The sequence below is a fragment of the Corvus moneduloides genome, chromosome 4 (assembly GCF_009650955.1).
Source record: "Corvus moneduloides isolate bCorMon1 chromosome 4, bCorMon1.pri, whole genome shotgun sequence".
Lineage (NCBI taxonomy): Eukaryota > Metazoa > Chordata > Aves > Passeriformes > Corvidae > Corvus > Corvus moneduloides.
The window spans coordinates 26,251,832-26,272,518 of record NC_045479.1 but is presented as its reverse complement, the minus strand read 5'-3'; the positions used below and the strand labels follow the sequence as shown (position 1 = coordinate 26,272,518).

Here is a 20,687-nt window from a genome sequence, read left to right as displayed (position 1 = left end):
GCTGTAATTTATTTGTAAAGTAAAAAAATAGTGCTAGGGAAATTCTCAGGTGTTAAACTTCACAAAAATATGCTGCCTATATTCCCTTTCTTTACATGAATAAAAGAAAATGTTATTTTGTATGGGTTAATTAGACACAGATGTAAACATAAATTACAGACCCACCTGGCTTCTTATTACATGTGTATACAAGGGAAAAACAACACTGGCATACAATACTGGCTTTTATTGCCTATGTCTCTGTGACTTACCTTTTATTCTCCTTCCCCAACCTTTGCAGCAGACTTGTAATTTGAGGACACATGATATTTGGTTCATTATTTGTGAGCTACAGGGAGCATTATTTTGGCAGCAGAAGGAAACAGAGTACCAAAAGCAAAAGAAGTATATTAATCACATCCGTAATAAAATTATTAAGAGCTTGAAGGGAAACTGCTGATTTCTTTTTTATTTTTTTAAATCAAACTCATCTTTGCTAATCATTAGATTAGTTTAAGAAACATTTAAACTATTACTATCATCAAATGCAGTTTCAGAGAAATGAAAACACTTGGTGAAATTACATGAACTGCATATAAATTTGTTTGGAGGGAAAAAAGGAATAGAAATCTTTCAATGTCTGCAGACCAAAATGTGCCTTTTCCCCCCTTCTAAGCAGCATCTTGTTTGGAATTTATTTTACTTCAATTCATATAATCCATTCAAAGGGAACTTTATCTTTTTTTCTTTCCCTTTTTTTTTTTTTCCACTGAATTTCCTTCACACAAGGGCTTGAAAAATTTCAGATGTCATCCATAATGGAAATGAAACAAATTTGCACCCAAAAAATGAGGTTTTCATTCCCCATGCATCCCTATTACTTAACCTTTGAAAACCTGAGTGTGAAAGTGCTTTCCTTTTAATTACAGATGTTCTGCTTTTAGCAGCACTGTCCCAGTGTCTTTGACTTTGTCCTGGTTTCAGTGCTTATCTAGGTGCTCAGCTTATCCAACTCGTTTTGGCTTCCCTGTACCTGCAGCATCACTTTGCTGCACTCTGGCCAACAGCTACTCTCCTTCCCTGGTGCTTTACCCTCACTGTCCAACTTCGGACTTGCTCCTCACCCAAAGACCAAAGAAATGACTGCTGCAGCAGCATGGCCCAAACATGGAGTGATCACAGCAACCTTTGGCATTGAAAGAGAGAGACAATGTGTCTTGGAAGTTTTACAGAAAACAAAAATAAAGGGATTTATGAAGTGGGGATAAAAAGGCAGAGGAAAATATTACGGCTTTAGAATAAACGGAAAAAAACAACAAGGCAGTGGAGAGAGTCAGAGAAAAGCCAGCTCCACGCTGTGTGAAAAAAAAGGAGGGAGAATCTGGCCTAGAACAGATCACAAATTTTAAATTTCAGGTTAGTTTTATGCAGCTTTTATACAAATTGTATTACTGGCACGGCCCAGTGAAAGATCACTCTTCCCTACCGTTTCATTTCCATCAGCATACTGCATGTATCCCTGTGTGGGCAAGCCCTGGAGAAAATAGCAAGGGATGCAGAGACACAGAAGACTGATTTTCACCTGGGAAAACATAACCATCCTCTTCTTCCAATACTTTTTTCCTCTTCTGCCTGTGCACCATTGTGTTACTATAAAGCTGCCCAGGACAAGAAGCTTTGGCAAAATAACGTGACTGTGAAGAAGTAATGAGGAACAGTTCCAGCAAAAGTGATGGCCACCAGCTGTACTGTAAGAGAACCCAAGGCATTTTCTGCTCTTACCTTTTCTGCATTCATTATCACCAAGTTGATTTCTTCTGTTATTTTAAAACAAATAAATAGTCTGTCATTACACAATGGACCAGTCAGCCAAATGGTATGGTCATTTTTTAGGCAAGAAACTAAATCTCTTCCAACACAGTAAGTTTTGTAAATCAGAATAACAATTCACCCTTCTCTTGACATACCTCTGAATGTACATTTGTAAATGTTATTTCCTTTTTTTTTTTGTGACTGTTCCTTTACCTTCTACCTCTGAAGAACTGATTTTAGGTCTGGGAAGAATTCATTTTAGGTAATATTGAAAAGAAATGAAGAAAAGCCTAGTCCAGATTTCCAGTTGCAGGTCTGCAACCCAAGATACTGGTTTGTGTGGTTATCTGAACTGAAGCTTGGTTTGCAGTCTTGAAGGTTTACTTTCACCATCAGTCTCCTAACACAGGGCATCCTCATACAATTTAATTTCTGCTTTCAAAACAATTGGGGAGAAACAAGAAATTATTTTAAGTGCTGGAAGGCCAGCAGATATGCTCTCTGGTCAAAAGTGCATTGCAGTCCTCTAGACAATACAAACTAATGCTTAAAATCACGAAACACAAAGCCGTTCAAAGTCAGATCATTGCAGCAACATCAGGCAAACTGAAGAGACCAGCAAGCTTCCACATCAAAGTTTTTGGACCACAGAAACCTAACACTGTTGGTGGTGCACATTTCTCTCCTCTCCATCTCATCTATTTTGGATTAAACACAGAACACCAGTAATCAATGCTATTCCCTTTCTCATCACAGACCCTGGTGATATGATGCTATTGCCCTCGTCCTTTTCAAGGAATCAGCAGCAAAATAAGGTGCTTTCTGACAGGGCTGAAACAGTGTGAGCACTCTTCTACCCTGTCCCAGAGCTACGGCCTTGCTCATCTGAGCAGAACAAACATGGGGTCTGTCAGACCCCCTCAGCCATCACTCCCAGGCCACCCAGCCCCAACAAAAGGACTGCTGCATTTCACTCCATCTGGTGTCACTGCTGGCATGCTTATCAAACTCAAGGGACTGAACTGGCTATGACAGAACTCTCACTCGGCAAAGTGGCCTCTCCAGAGCTCAAGTGAGGCACATCACGTGTCTCTGCTTCACCGTTCTCCTGGAACTAAACCCAGACCACAGTGTGCACAGATCATCTGGTCACTTTCTTCTTATGCCAGATTAGGCAGAAATTAAATGTAACACTCTGTAACAGGTAAGCAGTGGAGTTAGAGACACAAGCACCAAGGAGTAAAAACAGCAAAAACATGTAAATTCCTGTATACTTATTTTTCAGAGGAAAAAGGCAAAACACAGGGAAAACAAAAATATGTAAACATTATTTACAAAATCTAATCAAATGCAATATTTAAGAATGTGAGTTTGAACAAAACAATCAGGAAAAAGAGATGTTCCACTTTCAGCAACATACCTCCACCTGTTATGTCAACCCTAGGGCGGGATTCACGGCATTTAACTGGAGGCATCAGGAACAAGTTGAGGTACAGCCTTCTTCAGTAATCAGTGAGGAGACACAGGACTGTCCCATGAGCATTTCACTGCACCCTGAATTGAGTGGGGTGAAATGTCCTCAGGTGGTGCCTCCTTTACCACTGATGCCTAGATCTCCAGCTGGTGGGTAGAAAACTTCTAGATGAATATTAACTGAGATAAAGCCAGCTTATAGTGCATATTATACAATATTTCTGTCTTTATATACAGGACAAAAGAAAATTCGGGCTTGAAATCCTATTTTTTTTTTCTTTCTGCCTGCCCTTTTGTGTCTCAATTTACCAGTTGCATAGTACATTACAAAGCCCTTTTTACACATGACCCACATTTCCTAACAGAACACTTATTAAACCCTCGCTGAAGGTGAAACAGAATTTCACATGCTACTTCAGGAAAGGTGGTTTGACTGGGGAGATTTTGTGCATTAAATTCCAGTGAAGAGGGACTTATCTGTCACACCAAGGCATTAGTGGTTTCTAGCATTCCTTAAGTTTGCATTGGCGCTACTGATCGCAAACACACGGGGAGCATAACGAAGCTGTAAGTGCAGATCTGAACCTGTGAAATGCTGAGCAAGTTCAATCACAGCTGACTGCTGTGGGCGTTGAGGGGATGCTGAAAGAAGCAAGCCATGCTTGCAGGATCAAACCTCAGCCACACAACTCATCTGCAAAGAATATGACTAAGAGTCACTAAAAGCAAAGCCTCTGTCAAGGCCTTCTGTGGGAAATAAATTGTTTAAGGACTTACCAGGCTGACTTCAGTATTTTTAGTAGAACTTCAGTGTATTTACTCTCTACCATATTTTAATTCAATTCATCAAATAAATATTATCCATTAAAGATTACACACCTGTGGATCAGAAGTTGTAAAGGTCAGCCTTTTCAAATTATGTTTCAAAGAAACCTTGGCCTTTCCTAAAACTGCAGATCTTTGTACATAACCTGCAAACCTCCTGTCTGCAAAACCAAAAAAAAAAAAAAAAAAAAAGGAGTTTGGTAAAACAGAAGTCTCCATTCATAAGGCTTTCACCTTTGAGCTCCCTGTGGGCTACCTGCCTGCCAGAACGCTCTTTAGAAGAAAGCCGGTGGGGTACACAGGGCAGTGGCAGGAGATGCTGCCTTCCCAAGGAGAGACTAGGGACAGGTAGAAAGAAAAACCTTTTCAAAGTTCAATAGGCCAAACTTCTCTTTGAATTACAGCAGCGTAAATCTGATCTAATCCTGCCAAAAGCAACGGGGTTATGCTGGATTTACACTGCGGGAATCTGAAATCAGAATTTGGCCTGCCATGTTCAAAGTCACAAGGACCTTTTCCCAGTGTTCAGGAGGTCTTGTGTCAGTAACTCTTACACTTGTCAAAAGATGTAAAATGTCACCCCAAGTGTGAAATGCAGCACTTGAGCACTGCTTCCAACTCTCTTTTGCACAGACATAGATAAACATGCAACACAGCAGGCAGGAGATCATCAAGACGCTGCATTGCTGCCTGCCTGGCCTCCAAGGCAGAAAAGCTTCACTGTGAGTGGAATGGGTGACTTCAGCACATGCGCAACTGTTCAAGGAGTGAGAGAAAAAAGGCCCATGATTATTCAGTGACTATTTCAGTTTAAAGGCCAATACAAGAAAATAACTCTGCATACTAACTGTGTGTTATTTGGCAACTGAGCAGTTAGTCAAAGAATCAGAAAATAATTTGTTAGCACCTTCAATACCCTGCACTGGATTATTTACTTGCAAGGTAAATAAAACAGAATGTGCCTGGATTTCTCATCTCACTAGATCTCTTTCTGAGGAAAAGCTGCTATAGTGACCAGGTCAATTCTCACCCTTCATTCAGTTAGCCCTAATTCTGCCTAGTTAAATGTCTCAGATTCACTTCAGAGCCATCTGTAAAAGAAAAAGGCTGTCAGCTTGTGTCCCTGTTTACTTCTTTGGGATGCACAAAGAATGGTCAATGGTCTCAATAAAAGCCTTGGCCCAAGCCTGCAAGGCAAGGGACAGCCAGCTCTTCTCACATGTTCCCACTGGCCAACAGTAGCCCCGAGGCCACTGTTAGCCACACGGTCTGGCCAAATGCACACTCAGGTGTGAATTGCTGCACATCCTGTTCCTGAAGGTGGAAAGATGCTACTCCCTCTCTGCATCTTGCCCTGTTCAAAAGCAGTAGCAGGATGGCTTGTTTGTGTAGTACTTCCTCAGAAGACTGGCTAGGGCCTGGGAAAACAATGAAATGTCTGTGATATGAAGGAATAAAGTAGTGCAGTGGAAAAAAGAAAGATTTAGCTTGACTGGTTCAGACTGGTTAGTCACTTTAGCTAACACCTATTTAACTTCAGGAGCTAATGAACACTTTATAGAGAGGATGGCTTTATTAAAGATTCAATTATATTCCAATTAAGATGTAAGAGCTGCATTAAGCATCCCTGAAAATACCACAATGTCCTCCAGCTACATGCAGGAAAAATCCCAGGCTATGATCCCTGGCTCTTCTAAGGTAAAATACAGGCAAAAATAAAACCTTAAAAAAAATTACAATTGTCAGGGGCTCTTTACCCTTCCTAAGGAAGAAGAAAAGGGCCGATTCTTTTGCAGGTTTCTTCTACCTGCTTCTTTTCCTCCTCAGTTTTTCTCTGTTGCAGGTAATTCCACGTGATTAATAGGCTCTTCTCGGTAGTGCTACACACAGATAGCTCTTTTAATCTGTCTTTGAATCTGAAGCTGTCTAATCCCCCAAGCCTTTGGCCCCATGAGAACCACCTGAGGATCACAGAATAAGATACTTCTCTTTGTTTTAAGTTTGGAGCCACAGGTCTGCAATAGAAGGAAGCTCATTTAAATTTACCTTATCTGCCATGATCATAGAGGAGCCTCCATGGATGCCCAGGATGGGAGTGAGGGTCTGAGCAGAGATGAAGTCCAGGATCTGGGCAATGGCTTCCTGGTCTGTGTCATCAGCGAATACCACCCCTTGAATCTTCCGGTCTGACATGAGGTCACAGATGCGGGTGATGATGCTCTTGGGATCTGTTTCATTCATGGCCACCAGCTCCACCCGAGGCACCACTGAGAGGTGGTGGAAGTCATCTTTCTCGTGGGCATCTTTGATGGCCACTTCGTCTGAGGTCCCCACCAAGATGACTGCAATGCCAATGCTCGGGTGGCTTTTCTGGGCATGGGCCCCGCTCCCTGTTGTTGCGAGGACTGCCAGCACCAGCCAAAACCTTGGAGAGTAGCACTCCACCCTGGGCCTCATCTTCGGCTCTTACACTCCCTGAGCGAGGAAGAGAAAAAGGAAAGGGGGAAAGCAAAACAAAGTGATTAATTGACAAGTCAATCATGCACTCAGCCTTCAAGGAAGATCCATTGATCTTCCTCAGCCACTAGCTCTCCTCCCAACAATCCTTCTAGTCTGACGCCTAGCCCTTTGGCTACATTCAGGTGGTCTATTGTTGTTGGGGGGTCAGACCAGTCCAGCCCCTACTTCAGAGTCTGGAATCACTTTAGAGAACAGCTGTCAGCAGAAGATGGGATCGTGTCATTTCTCAGGTCCCATGTCACTCTGAGACCCAAGTCAAAAGTGATAGAGAATGGTTCTTTGACAGCTGATCCGCTGTCTTTGTGAAATTAATTGCGTATGTCAAGCCCATGTCTGAGTGCTTACCCTCAACACAAAGGAATGACTGGTGCTTGTGATCAGTTTGGACTTGTGCTGGAGGTATAGGCAGGGAGACTGAGGAGACCAGGCAGATAAGGACTCCCTTTTCCTTTCTCAGCACAGTCCCTCCAGAGCAAAGTGAGGACAAATGGGCAAGGTCATCGGATGTACACATATGTGCGTATCCATTGCACACAACCTTCGTACCATCACCAGGACACACACAGCTCCCGTGTGTAGCACAGCCATATGCTTCCCACCAATACCAGATTCTTTTTTTTCTTTTAAAAGCCAGGAATACAAAATTTCCCAGCAGTCATGGTCAAAACTGGATCAGGACCCTCCAAGTCCATCTGACAGCTATGTTTGCACGGAAGTAGAAATGCCAACAGAGCTTACAATGGTTCACCCTCAGCTACTACAGCCAGGCATGTTACATCAATCTTCTCCCTGAGCATGTCCACTATATTTTGTAATCACATCAGTAGAAATGGAAAAACCTGATGAGGTCATCTCTCTAGCCCGTGCCTGAGTGGGACATGTCCCTGCAGGACTGTTCCTTGCTCTTTCTTGAGTTGCGCTTTAATAATAGTTCACATTTCCACAGCACTTTTCATCTTCAAGGCACTCTACAAACACTAATGAACTAATTCTTACAGCACCTATGCCGTGTAAATATCAGAGACAAGAGAGCAGTGTTCCGCCCATCTGCCCACCACCCCTGTGGGAGGTAGCACTGCTCAGTGTGCCCACCCAGGGCCACACTGATGTCCCAAGGAGATTTCAGGCATTTCAAACTAAGGAAGACTTTCCCTCAACACAACAGGTTCTGCTCAGCTACTCGTGCCCATAATTATGTTCTTCAGCACAGGCACATTTGAAATAAATACACCAGCCCTGAGCTTCTTTGTGCTACACCTCTGGTCCTGGGTGTCCAAGAATGGGACCCTTCCATACTGTTCATTGCTACACACGCCTCTATCAAATGAACAGAAAGTCACAGCAACAGGGACAATGCTGGCAAAACTTTGTGGAAGCAGGAAGTCCACAAAAGAACCCTTGCTGACACCAGCCACCCACAGGGAAAAGGCCCAAGAAGCCCCATCTTGCCCTGCCCAGGAGAACACACAGGCTCAACACCTGCTCCTTCATTGTCATTCTAAGCAGAGAGAATGTATCCTGCATTGATATTACCACATAAATAAGCAGATAATAAAATAGATAATAAATATGCACTGGAGAAACCAAATCCACTTAAGAAGCTGAAAGGACTGCGGGTGTGAAGCACCAATCGATTCTAAACTCTCTGAAGGATTCACTTTCTGAGAGATGCTCACAAGGAGAACCAAGAGACTTTGAGAGTTTGGCAAAATGAACAGTTAACTTCATTCCAGTATGACTGTTATCCTCCAATTACGAGTCCCTAAATTAGATTCCTTCACAGTGAAATGCAGTCCCCATTTCTGCAATGCTTTATTAACTTTAATGCACTCTATACACTCTCTGTCTCTCACTCTCTTGCTCACTCACTTAAATGCTATATTTGTTCTCTTAAAATATGTCTCCTGTGGTCCCTCTGTATCGACTCATACAGTATATTACACTTGGCTAGGCAATGGCTAGTTGTGATGCCCAGGGAGGAGAGTGTAGGTTTTCCCCAGCCCCTTTCCCACTAGGAATACTTTACAGGGCCTTTCAACCCAGGGCTTGGATAGCATTCATGCAGGAGCTATAAAGGTAGTCATGGAAGCTGTCAGCCTTCACACCCAAGCACATGCTTCTCCCAGTGGGAAAAATGGCCGACAAGAAACCCATTCCCTTCTCTTCATTTGCATCAAAGCCAGTAAATCTCTAGCATCTACATCCAAGAAGGAGAAGAGAGCCCAGATCCTGAAGAGCACATAGGTGCCATCTGTTGGGTGTCTGTGCCCCACTCGGGCAGATTTTTCCATTCAACACAAGATTGAGTTATCTGAACAGTGCCAGATCCTCAGGCTTTGGCCAGATATGCAGGGAGCAGCCAGGGCTAGGAAGTAGGTAATACAAAGAGGAGGTTGTCTGGGTCTCAGTAGCCAACCCGCAATCTCCAATTTGGATCCTCAGCCATAAGCCCTCTCTGGATCAGGCAGAGCAATGCATAGGTAACCTGTGTTGTACCAACCAAGACACCTCTCCATCTCTCGCTCATACATAACGTGTCTGTCATGCTTGCTATGTCTTTCAGGTGCTCCATGGGCAGTCTGTGTGCCAGACAGCAGTGTTCTTCTGAGGGAATAGCAGGTACCAGGTCCCCTCGTAGGATGGCAGCTGGGGATGTGATAAGGCAGGAGAACATCAACAAATCACACCCAATCCAGGGCTGAGTGTGGTTTCCACCATTCAGGTCTCACAAGGCAGCGTAGGGGTGAGCTGCTCAAAGACTGAAACAGGAGTGCTCATGGTGTTACAATCCCTTCCCTCCTTGGGGCTCACTCATGTTCACATCAGTAGCCACTCTTCACATACCCGCTCACATGCATGTGCTGGCTGTTAGAGAAAGGGACAGACATCCCAACACCAACCTCACCTCGTGTTCCTCCTCTGGTCTGGCTCACTGCAGGCCCCTTTTGAATGTGTGCTAGTAGAGACAAGGTGGGGTGAACCACTACAGACTTATTATCAGACTAAGGGGAGCCCAGAACTATTGTGAAAATGTGTTTCTGCATACAGAGCAAGAAGTTTTGTCCATAATTCCTACAGTGTTCAAGTGCAAACATTCGAGGTACTCAATCAAGAAAGCACTGGAGGCAGCACATGGACCTCCTTCTAAGTGTGTTCCTGTTTCCAGTGAAAAAGGGGAATGGAGAAATTCACACACAAAGAAATTCATAAGCAACTGACAAGGCTGCAGCTGTAAAACAGGGCATTTACCCTTTGTTGTTTCAAGAAATTCTAATAATTTTACAATATAATTTCACCAGTCAAGAATGATTATAAAAACATGCAAGTATATTTTATTACCAAGTATTTTACATGAGCAGGATTTTCCCTTAGAGGTGGTGTGGGGCAACACGGTGTTGGAAGTATTTTCTGTGATTTTGGCACTCCAAAACAATTTAGTAAATCCCAAACTCCAGACTGGTGTGTAAAATCCTTTACACAAAACTGCACACTATTATATTGTCTCTTACTCCCTAGAAAATAATATATGGGAGGGCCATTAGATGAAGTGGTTTTACAGACATATCTATATTTAGGTATAAACATGCCAGTAAAATCATTATACCTCTATAATCTTATTTTACTTACCAATAAAACATATCCACCACTGTAGAGGAATGCAGCATCTACTCACTGCAGAGCAATGTTACACAATCACTTTCAAAATGGGAAGTGAAAGCTAACTTCTCCAATTGAAAATGCATGAGGAATGTAGGTAGTCAGACAGTAATTATTCCAATTGGAATTTAGCCAGGACCAAAGGTTAGATTGCTTAAAAATATCATGAGAACCTTACTTGACACTGCACTTTTACGCGGATCAGACCTAAGATAAGTATTAATAGAAAATTATTAGGCTGCACAGGCAAAATACAGCTCAGCATTAAGAGATATTTCCGGATGATATTTCAAAATACAGAAAGTACACAAATAGGTCACTGTGCATTCAACCAGGCTAACTGTAAACAGACTACTACTCCGGCAGTGTACAGCAAAGCCAGGTAATCTTCAGGTCAGAGAAGGAAACTGAGGCAGAACAAAGGCTGGTCACAGGTTTTTGGGGGTAGTTCTGTTGTGTGCTGACACTGGTCCTGCTGCAGTCATGCCACCTAGGTAGCCTTGCACAATACCCTCTTGGAAGGGTGTTTGCAGGCTCCCCTAAATCCAATCTCCAAGCTCAAGACAGCAAGAGGAAAGGAAGTCATGTAATACTGCAGTTCCAGACAAAAAGCTGTCTTGAAGGCAGCTTTCCTAATTAAGAGGAAGACAATGCTTGGGACAGGAGGCTGAACCATGCCCAAAACCACCAGCAAAGGGAACTTCACAGGAATATTGGCTCCATATGGGAGAATGAAAAGCCTAGCTCCAGCTTCCCCCTCCTATGCTTCATTGGAGAGCCACAAGGAAGTTCCTATCCCACTGTTTTTTGGGCTTTGCTTAGACTTCAGGCCACAGAATCTGAATTCAACAGCAAATTTTGTATCTGCACCAGCTGCAATTCTAATTCCCAGCCTTACTCTCATCACCAGCCCAATTCCAGGCCTCACCACTATCACCACCTCTCAGTCCCATTACTACCTAAAGACAGACGTCCTGCCAGACCCACTGTGAGACATCAGCACTACCCTTTGGTATTTGCTCACCTTTGACAGCATCTTAATTCACACTGCCTTCATTCCTCTAACAGCTTGAACAGTATCAGACAATGAATCCAAAAGCAATCCTTCTGTTTCAGGATCTAGTTGGAAGTAGGAAGAAGTCCATCTCACCTGGGAAATACTTTACAAACCTCGAAGGTGCTTTGGGCCTGGTATCCAACATACCACCAGAGAACAAGTGCACCAGAAGAAGCTGTAGGGAAGTCAGCATTGCACTAGATGGCTACTGGGCTGTCACACAAGGAAATACAAGTATGTCCAGATCAAAGAGGAACACTATTTCTGTATTTACCAATGACAGATGACTGGTGACTTTTTGATCCCTTTGTCTACTACCTGCCTTATGGGCAAACTGGAGGAGCTAAGAAGACCCATGGGAAAAAAAAAAAAGAGGGAGGACAGACTGGAACCTCATCAACTGCTAGTCCTAAGAGCTGGGGTTTAAAGCTATAAATCACACCAAAATTTACACCTAAGCTTCTCCAACTCTCTGATTTTTGACGACCCAATTTCAGCTTAGGACTTGCTCCCAATCTCATGGTTACTCTGCAGTGTACACATGCTGCATATTGTATACCTCTGAAGAAGCATTCCTCTTTTCCTAACACTGTTTTAACAATTGCCCTACCATACCTTCAGCCCAGGCTATTTGTACATTGACAACTCTTGTGCTGCTGTTTCCCGTATTACTGCTTACCACGTAGGTGACATAAGTGCCCATAAATCTTCTTCTGGCTCACAGCCCTATTGTTCCAGGAATTTTGTCAACAGACACAAAGAAAAGGAGGATGGATCTGGGGCACGATAGATGTGTCTTGAAAGTGCCTGCACACTTCAGGTGCTGATAAACAGAATGAATGATGCTGCAGGAAAATCTCCATACATTCAGAGCAGAAAGATGGCAGAGACTACAGACAATGGAAAATGCCATACACAGTGGTGAATGCAACAATCCAGCACCTGGACCAAAAGGGTTTATTGTGGTGACCCTCAGTAAACAGCCCCCCAAGGGCATTTCAGTAGTTTGAGATGAAAACTGGTATGTTTTAGTTTATTTTTACTAGCCTTGAACATCACTTATATTATCGTTCTCAGCTATAAATGCTCCTATGACAGTGGCAGAAACATTTCTCCAAGGCCTTTTGGGCAGGTCTTCTTTCTGTTCTTCACAATCACTCCCTCTCCAGTATGCACCTTTGTCCATACCTGTAATGTCCCACAGATCCATTTCTATCTAACATACAAAATGTTTCCAATTTTCCCTTATTTCTCCCAAGTCAGCCTTGTTCTTTTGGGGAAGGCATCACACACCCCCAGACAAAGCCTTCAAAGCCCTTGGAGCTCTCTCATTACCTCACTGTTAGCTCTCTTTCCATAGACACTGAGTGGAAAGTAGCACATGTGTTTACTTCTATTCTCTGTTTATTTTCTTCAAAGCTTTTCTTTCTTTATAAGACTACATACAAACTCCTTCCTGACTTGGGCAGTGTCAGATACATCAGAGGCTAGTTTGCCTCCATCTATCGAACAGGTGTATCCAAGAATAAGGTGACAAAGTGCTTCCACGTCTCTACCCCATGCAAAAGAGAAGAGCAATTCTCTCCCTGCACTTAAGGCAGTACAAAAAATGCTTTGATCATCAATTAGACCCATATCATTCCCAACAGATGAAGAACTATGTCTCATTATTGTAAGCTTGCCCAAGGGTAAGTTCCCAGTGTCCTTCCCACTTCCTCTCACCCACATATTTTACATATCACGGGCGATAGCTGATACGGCCACAGCCTGCAAGCTTCTGTTGAGACCAACACCAAATGATTCATAGAAATCAAAAATTAAAATCCTCTGCTTAATAGTCTTGCTCTTCCTCCAGTCACTTCAGGATTACTGTCTACAGCACCTGCTTTAGCACACTACCTGCTCTGAAACAACTCAAACAGTAAGATTACCACTGCTAGGAGATGGCTCACATTTTGAAACATTTCCCTAAACTCAGCCTAAATTTCCCCTTTGCTCAGCTATCCTGTAACTTTAATAATATCTCCTTCATTCAGCCTAAATCATTTCTACGTCTTAACTCACCGTTTCCACCGTGAAAATGTTTGTAGGTTGTTATCTGATCGCCCCTTGAGACTTTGCTCTGCTGCAGCAAAAGTTCAGCTGTGTTTATTGCTCCTCATAATTTGAGTCCCCTTGGATCCTCATCAGGATGAGCGAGGGAGAATGAAGGAAATGGCTGGGCGAGGGAGCAAAGGAGCGGGTCTGACCTGCTTACCCAGACTGGCACACACGTGCAGAGCTGCAGGACTCAGTGTCACACACACAAAAGCCATTAAGAGAGACAGCAGGTCAGTCTGGCATTGCCCAGTGCCAACTTCTAAATGCCAGAGCAGAGAGGCTTGGCACAGCCACCCCTCTCTGCAAGCCTGGCTTGCAGAGCCAGGCTAGAGCCACTATTCCCCTGCCAGGATCTCACCCTCCCCCCAGCATCCCGCTTAGAGAAGTTTAGAGGGTTGAGACAGGTCCTCCCTGCCAGAGACTGAAATATCCTCACCACCTGGAGGGTTCAGTTGCCACAGCTGTCACTCCATGCATGCGTATGCTCCGCTTGAAACAAGGGCTTTCAAAGCTTACGAGGCATAAACCATTTCCTACGTGCAACTGTTGTCTGCCCCACCTCAGAACTGGATCTGGGCTCAGAGGAGACCACCCAAATCAAGGGACATGCTGCTGCATGTGAGGCCCCTCGACAGGATTTCAGCAGGGTTGAAAGCAGCTTTGCCTCCTGAAGTGCAAGACTCAGTTTAAACAGGCAGCAGAATGCTGCACAGAGCAACACCAGGTTTGCCTCTTAAATAGAACTGAAACCCTTTGAAAAGACATTGGACAATTCCTTCCTTCCTTTCTTAATTCTCCACTTCCAGTTTTCATTTCCAAGCAGGAATCAACAGCACAGTAATAACATGAGGATATTAAAGACCGCAATTTCTAAAAGCTAGGGATTTGCATACCTCCAATCCATTAATAACCATGAGAAACACACGTTTAACTTCACTTGGATGGTTTGGAAAAGCACATCCATGGCATTTCTCATTATTTGATGTATTAATTTGAGGTTTTCCACTCAACTTTAATCAACTCTGCATTTTGTGCATTGACACATTGATACATTGAATTTCAAAATTTAAAAAACAAGGCGAATTTTCATTTCCAAGAGTGGAAGGACTTTCCCATTTCCCAGACACTCTCATGCACCTCACTCAGTACCTGCTCATTCCCTGCATCATTTCCTTAAAGGAAAAACACAGAGCAGGTAAACAGAGTCTGCACTGGCTCTTGATGGCAGCTGCCAAATTCCACACTAGTGCCGACATCCCCATTGGTTACTCGAAGTCTCACATCAAGAGACAGTGTTAAATTATTTGGATGCCAGATGTAAACAGTGTAAAAGCCAATTCAGAACTGTTTTTTAAAACATACCATAAGTGGGAAAGAAAATATTCTTTTTTTAGGCCAAAATTGAGTGATTCCTTCTTCTACAAGGCTGAGAATCTAGAAAGGGCATCTGAGTCAGAGGGAGACAGCCCCAAACTAAACTTGCACTTTGGACACAGTCATCCTGTTTGCTGCCTATCTTCTCATATATAATGTATGACATGGGATACAGTATTAAAACATAGAGCTGCCTATCCCTTAAGAAAGATCTTCATGGGTGTACATTTCAGTTTTGGAACCCATGCAGCAGGGACAAGCTAGGAGAAAATATGCACCGCCTCTGCACATGATGGTACTGCTATAGCAAATCTTAAACAGCCCTAAAGCAGAGTGCCAGTGTTCACCAGGCCTGATCAGACTCTCATGAAGGTGTTACAGACAGCAGAAATGGCAGAGAAGGTGACTTGATGCCTGAAGCACCACAAGGTGATGAGGACAAAAGAGGTGCTAAGTGGAGGTAGTGGGGTGGAGAGAGAGATGCATCGTGTGAGCTGGTCCAGGACAAAGCTGCAGTGCTGCAGATGTGGATGGGCCACGTTTCACAATCCCCCAGCATCCCTCAGGAGCTTCATGGCCTCTTGCTCTCCACTGATATGTAGCATTTTGGAAAATGAGGTTTAGTCACCAAGGGACCCAGTGACAATGCCAGCCTTGTTTGTGAAATAAGACAGGGAATTAATCTGGAAGTGAAAGGGACCGAGATACAGGTTTAGCATGTGGAAAGAGGCATGACACCAGCCGCTGAAGCCAAGAAGAGTCAAAGGCAGGTTCTGGTCAGACCACTAAAAATGATAGAGGAGTACCCAAAAAACTTTGTTTTGAGTGTCCTTCCTTGTAACTGCCTGTCTGTTGATCCCTCCCTTCTCCTCACTCTGATCCTTGGTAAAGGACTTTCATGTTCCTGTTATCATTACTTATTGAAAAATAAAACTAAGTTGCCCAGGAGAAATAACAAGGGAAGACAAATGTGTGACACCTAAAAGGGTGACATTCAAGATATTTGGAGCTGTACACACCCTATCCAGAACCATCCCAAAAAACACTTATCCCTTTAGAAAAACTTGATCTTTACAATAAACACTAAAGCCAGGATAAATGGAGAATTGATAACTGCAAATCAGAAAAATTTTTGGTAGTCTCATTTTTCTTCTCCTTTCCCTCTTTCTTCTTCCGACCCAACACTCTTCCCTTTCCCTAACTTTCTCGCTCTGAGTTCAATGACCAGTAAGGCACCAGCCATCGAGCAGCTGGATACAATATGCTTTCACAGTACATTAGTGCTGTGCACCAGACCATGCTGTGCCTGCAATTGTATGACAGGTCAGGGCCAATTCATCTTAGTAAGACCTTCAATCAACAGTGTCCAGAAAGCTCTTCCGGTTGGAGGAACCTAGCCCAGCAGCCACTGACCTCTCCCTCAGCTCAGCACTCGATCATATTTACAGAGCTGCAGTGACGGAAAGATACACAGGCAAAGCCATGTCTGGACCACAGCTCATCACTAGGTGTTGATGCTTCAGGGACAGGGATGGGAAGACCCAATCCAGTGCAAGCAAACAGACCAGATTTGGCTCAGCTGAATGCCATTTCCATGCATTTTTTTCCTCTGTTGTTTTCTCCAACCTCTCAAATTCATTGATGCCAGCTGCTTCAGCCACCTTTCCCAGTAGCTCATTCAGCTGTTCACTCCTCCTCATGCCAGTGAATGCACACAAGGAGGTACAAGGCCATGCCACCTCCCAGCCCAGCTCCACCACTGACTTCATGAGGGTGCAGTTCAGCTGCCTTGGATCACATCTCATTTTCCTGCTGCTCACATCTGCAGCAGGAAAAAGAAGCATTAGTAGCAAGAGTAAGAGATAGCATGACCAGAATGTGACAATTGTCACAAGAGTGAATACCAGTAAATAAAAATCAATGCTATGGACAAAGAGTAGCCCCGACTTACTTATGCTTTAAGATCAGTTTAGTTTTGAAACAATATAAGATGGCTTAGTAAAGAAAAAAATCCAGAATTTCAATATTCCCCATCAACTTCACTCAAGCTACAATGTATTTCCTACTCTACCACCCTTCTCAGCTTTCTCCATCCATCATTTATCTCCAATCCACTTTTTGTTCTTCATGGCACCATTTCTCACTTTAAGAACTGTCATATTTTTGGTCCATCCTTGTTACCTCTTAGCTCACTCGTATTCACACCATTCATTGTCTAGTTTTAAATCTTAAAAGCATGGAGGGAACAAACCACAACAAGTGAAGTCTTGTTCTTATCCTTCATATCACCATCTAAAACCAATAAGCATTTTTTAAAAGTATAAATGCCATTTTTTCTTTCTCATCCTTTGCCTTATTCTCCTGATCAGAAAGGTGGAGATGCATCTTCTCTGCTTCAAAGAGTTAGAATGTTTCATTATTTGTGGTATTTAAAGTACTTTTGACTCTCAAGCAATAGAAGCTACAGGAGCTGAGATTATTACTATTGCTTTCCATTGCACTTACCCGAAGGCAGCAATGTCTTCTTGTGAGATCATACCCAACATTACTCACAGGATCCCAAGAGAGTGTATTAAAACCTGTATGTCCAAGATCTTCAGGACAATAAATCCTAGTTTAGCTAGGAGCAGAGAGAAAGGGAATCCTGTAATACCACAAATACTTGGCAGCTGCCAAGCTAATTCCTGATACTCAATATCAACTTTGCCACATTGACTCAAATTGCAAAACACTGCTGATCTGTAGCTTCTGATGAAACATGTTAGCAACTACAGGTTTGTTAAGCTTATGCTCACAAAAAATATCTAAACTCATGACATATTTCACCTAGTCCCAGGCAGCTTCCTTGCTGGCAAGGAAGAGCAAGAGCAACGCGGAGCTTTGGCGAGGGAGGCAGCGCTGCAATGGGTAGCCAGCCTTCAGCGCCTGGGGTGGAGATTTAAAAAACAAGGCAACTTCAAACCAGACCTAGAAAACTCCTATTTCATCAAGAGATCTGCCCTGGGGGTCTGACACAGATCTAGGAGGTTTGGTTCCAGCAGCTCTTGGATAGCAGAAATGTAAAGCCCAGATCCATTTCAATTCACTTGCAGAAACTCAGCATAGGAGATCTCTTAGGCATGGGTCTCCAAAGTGGAGAGCCTGGATTTAAACTGATCAGGGGGAAGGTGGGCAGACCAGAGTCACCAGGCTTTACAGTATGGACAAAAATTCTTGGGAGCTCCAGTTCACTCCTAAGCAAAATCTGGAAGCCTGGAGACCCCAAGAGTCCTGTCTGGGGCTTCAGGGTCAGAGGTGCCAGAAATCTAGGATTCATAGAGAAGTCCTCACATGTAATTTTGAGGACCCATGCCCTTAGACCAGGCCATGAGTTACAGTGGCCCACAGCTAGAAGCCCTGGGAGCCAGGGGAGGAAATATTGCTGTGACAATTTCACCACAGTTAATTAATCACTCTTACAGGTACCTCTGAACTTGCAGTATCCCAGAATTTGCAGGGGGGGGAGGGAATTTTGACATTAAGTTTGGACTAAAAAAGTTTCTACCTCTGAAGGTACTCCCCCTGCCTGGAAAATCTTCTTGCACCCTGGAGGCTTGTGATTCTGTCAGACTTCACAAACTGCACTGCACTGTGCCTGAGAACCCGAGTGACACCTGGGGAGAATAAAAAGGGTTTCGAGGGGTTCTGGCACCCACAGGGCAGTGGTTGTCATTGACAAATTTACAGGGAGAAACTGCTCTGCTTTAGGGGATTTTTCTGTTGAGCAGGGACAGATATGAAGGCTGGAGTAGTCCTGGAGTCAAGAGAAGAGATGTCCACCCTGACTGAAATTCTTCTTTCAGTTCCCATCATTTCCTGGGTTACACTGCCATAGAGCAATGTTGAAAGACTAATGCATTCCCACTATTTTTACTATTAATTATAAGGTAATAGAATTAATTATAAGGTAAAATAAGGGGATGTGTGTATTTTTTTTATATGCACACACACAGAATATATTTGTTTATATATAAACACAAAGGTTTTATTATTGTTTATTTTTATATAAATTTAAAGGGTACATATGCACTCCATCTCATCTTGAACCAGGAGACAAGTCTGCATATCTTTGAAGGTGGAACACAGGTGAGAGGCAGCTCTTTACCCCTTTCCTGTCAGGCTTGAAATGACACCAGTTCCTAAACACACTAAATCCATGCATTCCTGAAAATGGGAAAACTCAAAAAACGTCCAGAAAAATAAAATATGGAGACAACATTCAAGTTGCATCCGTTTTACATCTAGGATGACCCTTGAAGGAAATCAGCTTCTAAGTTAGAAACCCAAACCTTGCTGCTACACCACGGGTCAGCACCTAGCACAAAGCAGCTGTTCTCCCTCCCAAGAGTTGTTTCTGGGGTGGAAGAAGAGGCACCACTCAGACAGTAGGTGGGAGTTAGGGGGATATAGTGTCGGGGCTGTCTTAACACTGCCCATCTTGAACTGCCGCAGTAGCACTGAGGTGCCAGTCCAGCTTCCTGAAGGACTTCTACACAACCCTGAGGTTACAATGGCAAATAACCACCATGTTAAGGCAGTGAGTTAGCAACAGCCTTTAGCTAGGTCTCACCCTTGTTTCTATGCAGCAGTACCAATATCGACATCCTGAATAGCCAAAGACTACATGCTGCAAATAATACCCATCCCCAAAACAATGTAGATAAAGCAAACACAGTTGTCTATATGAATTGCCTCCCTAAGTGCCCTGAGCACACCACTCATCCCCCTCTAACCTCCTGGGGCTATGCTCACTTTGCGGTTTTCATATTTCTTCTACTCAACATAGCTTTGATTCTTCTCCAGGCCAGGTCCAGGCCACAGAAAAGTGAACTTCAGCCCCATGGGGTCCCCAGTTTCAAATTAAAAAAATGTTTTAAATATCAGCCTTAGACACCATGCTTGCTTCCTGCAAAACCTCTCTGACATAGCCCTGCTTTGGTGTCCTGTTCAGGATGACACTGTGGCAGGACCTTGTTTCCAAGCCAGGAGGCATTTCTGCACACAGTCATGTCAATTGTTATAATTATGAAGATGCCAAAGTACATTAAAATTCTCAGAGGCCTTTGCATTATGTATTTCCACTACCCCTGTGCCAGAGGGGTGTAAAGCCCCTGATGTGGCAGCATCTTAAACCTACTTTGCATAGGTGTTAGCACCTTTGTGAGGCACTGCATACCACAGGAGGGGGTTCATGATCTACATACAGAGCATACATCCAGAGAGAGGCCACACTCCTAGTGATATTTATCTCAGGGGAGAAGGGGAAAAGCTGGAACAAATAAGACACTTATGCATTATCAACTGATTACATTGTTGGTGTTGCTCTGGGATCCCCTTCCTCTTGTTTGTACTTTATCTTCAGAGCCTGCAAAGCTTCAGGGACTCTCCACCTCCCTGATCATATTCCTAGCACAGCCTTGTCACCACTTCCTCCAGAGGCCAGGGATACCTCAGCAAGACAAAAAACAATACCCATTTATCATTCCTTCTTTCCTAATTAAAGAGATCAGAGGACTTAACAGACCTCAGCTGATCTCCCAGCCCTGGAGCTGAGGTGAGTCAGTGGGCAAGCTGTACAGCCCTTCCAGGTGATTCATTTACCCAGGCTGGCCTGGATTGCAGCTAAGGGACCATCTTCTCCAGATCCATCTGCCTTCCAGCTTCCCCCCACTGCTAAAATTTTTATTTATTTAGAAAATGTAATTTTCTAAAAGCATATATTAGAAAAAACAAAACAGAAAAAAACCTCAAACCCAAAATATCAGACACTAGGGAAAGAAAAAGCACTCAGGCAGTGCATCAACTCCCTAAGGGAGGTACTCAGGTTTGAGTTACTGCCGAGATGACATCT

The 20,687-nt window shown here is 43.5% G+C and overlaps 1 protein-coding gene across 5 annotated transcripts in view; it reads right to left on the bottom strand.

The window, feature by feature from the left end:
• GRIN2B (glutamate ionotropic receptor NMDA type subunit 2B) overlaps positions 1-20,687 on the bottom strand; it is a 241,249-nt gene that overhangs the window by 182,947 nt on the left and 37,615 nt on the right. For all 5 annotated transcript variants that reach the window (XM_032105854.1, XM_032105853.1, XM_032105856.1 and 2 more), the window contains exon 3: positions 6,136-6,564. In XM_032105854.1, the coding sequence (XP_031961745.1) occupies positions 6,136-6,546 (411 nt within the window). In that variant the 5' untranslated portion in view covers positions 6,547-6,564. The remainder of the gene's footprint in view (positions 1-6,135; positions 6,565-20,687) is intronic.